This window comes from Opisthorchis viverrini, assembly GCF_000715545.1.
Source record: "Opisthorchis viverrini unplaced genomic scaffold opera_v5_676, whole genome shotgun sequence".
Classification (NCBI taxonomy): Eukaryota; Metazoa; Platyhelminthes; class Trematoda; order Opisthorchiida; family Opisthorchiidae; genus Opisthorchis; species Opisthorchis viverrini.
The window spans coordinates 48,026-52,895 of NW_008752280.1; the positions used below are offsets into that span (position 1 = coordinate 48,026).

The 4,870-nt window shown below is 40.8% G+C and overlaps 1 protein-coding gene across 1 annotated transcript; it reads right to left on the bottom strand.

The window, feature by feature from the left end:
• Positions 1 to 1,825: 1,825 nt before the first annotated feature.
• Positions 1,826 to 4,870, bottom strand: T265_15577 (hypothetical protein; the record flags this gene model as incomplete). Its single annotated transcript, XM_009178658.1, has 3 exons — positions 1,826 to 2,008; positions 4,028 to 4,187; positions 4,830 to 4,870. Coding segments are annotated over 3 exons (384 nt in total), but the record flags the coding sequence as incomplete, so codon positions are not given.

Genomic DNA, 4,870 nt, shown 5'->3' on the forward strand with positions numbered 1-4,870 from the left:
GGTGCTTTGAGCACTTGGTGTTAACAGTTGCCAAAAGACCTGTGCAGTACAGGAACACTGAAATCTGTTCGTTTGTTCCTGCAACTTGGCTCCCTTTGTCTCGACATCAGAATAAAGACCCATTGAGTTTCACGCAGTTGTACACCGCTGATTTAACAGAAGAAAACCCGTCCCAATGATGTAGCCATATTAACACCTCTCACCTCTAATCTGCTGAGAGCTCAGAATTTGTTGGAGTATAGAAGCGAAACTGTGCACAAACTCTTCCAAATGTATACGCACCCAACTTTGGACGTTAGGTTCTTTTTTGCAAAGCACGTCGGATCCTACGTTCCAAGCGTACGGAGCATAAAATTAGTCCAGAGAGTTCTGAAGGTACAGCATCATAAGAATAATGTGCGCTAGGTTCTGCAGTTGGAAACTTAAGTGAAGTTGAAGACTGATACTGATTCTGGGAGTATGGAGTTATTTTCGCGGCGTCTAGCCATACCGATGAGGTCAATCAGCCTTGGCTTGATATGCTCAGACAAACGGAGCTATTGTATTACAGCTACAAACTCGTTCGACTGACATCTAATTAAATCCTTCCTGATCATCCAGCTGGCAAAAAAAATAGGATTTAGGTGTTCTGTGGAAAATGATTTTCCTTGATCCGTCAATTTCCAACACAAGGAAATATAACGCAGATGACAAATCGCTAGATCTTGCATTATCTGTACCCGAAACGGTAGTTGTAATTTAACAAGGGATTTGAGTATCCACAACGGACTACTACAGAACCAATCAGGTAAATTCATAATTCTTCCGAGGTAACACACTTCTGGTACGCAACTTTTACATACACCCCCACCGAATAAAGCACAAAGACTAAGATTTTGCTGGATTGCCCAAGCTCAGGTACGAGGTGCTTGGATTGCCTAACAACTTCGGACAGCCCCCTTAAGCATCTCATTTCTGATAATACTGCACGATTCAACAGTGTAATTTCCGAGGGGGGCATATTGGCTGTGGTGAATAGTCGGTTCTTGGTCAATTTAAATAATTTAAGATCCCTCCAACCCTCTATACTAAGCCAGGTAAACGCATGATAATTAGCGCAACTATTCATCCTAATACAACTCGTTCACAGTGTTTTCTACGAAACCAGTAAACTTCTACAACTAACACAATGGGTTCAGCAGATTCGGAGCACTTTAACCGTCTCCTCACCGGAAAGTCTCGATCGATAATCCATTTAATTTGCACAAAAAACATCCAGGAAATAAGTGATTCTCCCTTTGAGCAGTCAGATCGTTTATTCGAGAAAAGTGTCGGCCGATAAGCTATAATAATCCAGGTGTACCGAATGCGTTTTTGAGGGACAATAGTAGCCAGCTTGCATAAAACTTTTAATGCTCGGAATTCAACTCCCTGCACATTATGCGTGACCCGCGCGGACAAAACCCATTTTCGGTTTCCTGCTCCCTAAATTGGACACAACCAATGCGTTACGCTCAGAGAGAAGCAAGACTGAATGACCATAAGCGAAGTGAATGCAATGGACCAGGGAGTATAATTTGTGCAAATCAATTAACAGTTCGCCATCGTTTACTTTGCGGTTAAATCTGTTGCGCTTGATTAGATTTGTCATTGTGGTAAATTAGATGTTTGATTCTGGTAAGCCTTATTTTCAGAAGTCGCCGAAGGACTGGACTTTTTTAATGCTGCTGCAACCAGGAATATGAAAAAACTACTCGTATTCAAAAGGGGGGAGGAAATTCCGGGAAGAATTACTAGAAAAATACTAGAAAACTGTATGGTATCAAAAACCGTTATTCATCTTACCAGCCTCATAGGTTGCATAAAAACCTCGAAATTCTCGCGTGTTATCCGTTAGCATTTTGATTGTTAAGCTGTTTCCTGTCGAGACTCGTGGCGACGGTAGTCGTGTTCCAGTCCATGTGTCCATCAGGTTCTCATTGGTTGCAGGTCCGTCGTATACATGAACAAAATCTTTGTCTGATTCGAGCTGAAACGATCGAAAACAGCAGCCAGTTGAGAATACTCTAAATTACAGTCGCTGTTAATTACGGCAAACGGGCTTGCAAATATTATCCAGCATACACACACGCCCCAAATGTAACCCGCCAGAGATTCAAAAGCTAAAACAGTCGTGGCATGCACACATAATGTTATTCGACGATGGGAAAAATCAATCCCTTTGCGTGCAATTCTTGTTTTATTCTCTTAACAAATACGAGTCATTGCTCAAATTACACGGAAATTTATGTAAATGTGCGCTACGACTCATTGGAAACTCATTCATAATCGTTTCGTGCATTTTCCTGGACCTTGCATATAGAGGTAGCAAAATGAGGAAGCAGTTTTTTCTGTAAATCCAAATTACCAATAATTTTCTTTGCTGCAAGATAAGCAGTTTTCTTAGTACCACAGTAATGAAACTAAAAGGTGGTCAGGCGTAAACCGTGCGACAAAATATACCCCTCATTAGAATGGAGGAGCCCAAGATTTCATTGAGGGAGACACAAATGTTTTCGCCTGAGTGATTTTGCGGAGGCCTGTGTGCGGAAATATGGTGCGACTGCTAGGGATGTATTTTAATCGAACAGATTTTTCCGTGATTATTGTTGGCCAGCAAATGTAGAATCAAAATGATGGCGGTATCTTATATTAAATATATATAACATGTTCAAGGCTACCTTTATCATAAAGAAATGCACGATTCTCACGTTGCTTCGAGTTATTCAAGAGCAGCCCACGTGCTTTGAAGCGAGGATGTCCTGGAATGAGACAGAGACGTGCCGTCCCAAATTGACGCGCAAACTTAAAATGTGGCCATTTCGCGTCCGATTCCAGGAGAATTTAAAAGTGGGTCAGAATTGAATACGCAAGAACCGATTCCAGCAAAAATACAATTATCGTACGCACTGTGTTACGACCATTATAATCAAAGCATTTTTATTGGCTTGCTGTACCGTGTGCGAACTTTGAAATCCTTGCGCGACTGCTCGCCGGCAATATATTTTCGCCAACAAAGATTGCGTTTCATAAGGAGGGGCATTCGGGTCATTTAACAGCATACTTATTTTCGAAAAATATGGCTCCATTTCTTACTTGCTGCGAACCCGATTTCGGTGATCAAAACATTGGTGGTGAAGCACGAATAAGGTACAAGATGAGGAACAAATCATTCTGGTGAGTTCCACTTTAATTCTTTACCCAGAAAATCAGAGCACCTAAGTGCAACAGCAAGATAGTCGTGCACCGTTCCCATAAGCGGATAAAATCACTCGAAAAACACAAACGTCCACAGAGAATGTTGGCAGTAAAAAGTTATGGTGTCTAGAAATTATGTTTTGCTCCCGGTATTATTGGTACTTCGTAAGCTGCATGAACGTTTTTTTGTTCGAATAACAAAATCTACAAGAACCCGCTTTTGTCGGGTGCTTCGACCTTCTTTTCCGTATTGTATATGGATGGTGTGCAAAAAAATAATAGCCAAACTGGCTATTATTTATTCACTGCCCATCCCAATAACAAAATTTGTTTGAGAATAGTTCTTAGTGAGTTTATTTCATTTGACTTATTTGTTATTGCATGCTCAACATAGCGCCAGTATTTCTACTTCTTTCCCACACACTGCTGCTAAGTTTGCTTTTTGAATATTTTTGTATACCTGAAAATGTGGGCTACTCAACGTGAATAAATATCAGTTCTTTAGAGTAAACCATTTCCAAGACTTCGACATGTCACATTCGTGCCACTTGCCAGTTGGCTTGAAGAAAATTGTCGCCCATGATTGCAGTATTCTGGTTAAGTTTCACAACTGTTAATCGAGAACTTTAAGCGAACCCATGTTCATCCGTTACTCACTTTATTTGTGTACGCTGGCGATCACGGATAACCTGATGATGATTTAGCCTGCTGGTAACCGATAATGAAGAAACAGTGATGTGCCGCTTCAGCTACATCAACCGACTGTGCTGGAGACTAAAACTGGGAAATTCAAAAAGAAAATTCGGCATACCTGAAAGTCTTCGAACCGCAACCGAACGACACAACCTCGAGGTTGGGAAATGGTCCACGTATAGTTCAGGTTGGCCGGGTAGTAATTCGGGTAACTTGGCGAAGCGATGCTGTCTGTTGCATTTTCAATTTCTGTGATGCACACTGCTCTCGTTTCCCCCCTAAATGGATGATAGACTTCAAATGCAAACACATGTAAAAGCGAGTGGTCAGCTTCCTGGCGTTGATTTATTTGGGTGTTTCTTAAATTATTTTGTTATTTACAAAACAGATCTTTCAAAAGACAGGCAAAGTGACCTTGTTTGCAATTTAGTTTGGTGTTCCTTGTCAACCAGATTTAAAACCAGGTGAACCGCCCTTGCAAGGCAAATCACAATGCCGGTTATGGTCTTACAATTATCAACCGGCTGTTTCGTAAATATTACATCTAAGTAAGTAGCAAATAAGTATAAATTAAGAATACAAACCATGACATCTCAAATATCGTGGCACGTGAAAAACGGGGGGAAAATTGTATCGATTTCCTAGGCACCTCAAAAGAAGAAACAAATTTAATTTACCTGAGCCTCTTCAACCAGCATAATTTTATCAGAACATTATGTATCGACTTGATTGATTCACCATCGGAATGAATTACTAACACGTGGAATGATAAATTGAAGCTTGCATACTATCTTGCAAAGCGACTTGCAATAACCACAGCTGTTGCGTGCATCTGAAACCTTGGATAGGCAAACACGCGCATGACGTACCTTCAATTGGACAATCTAAAATAAAAGTGACGTGAGAAATCAATGACATACCATGACACCTGAAAATCAGCACTCTTGACAAAAGCATTCAT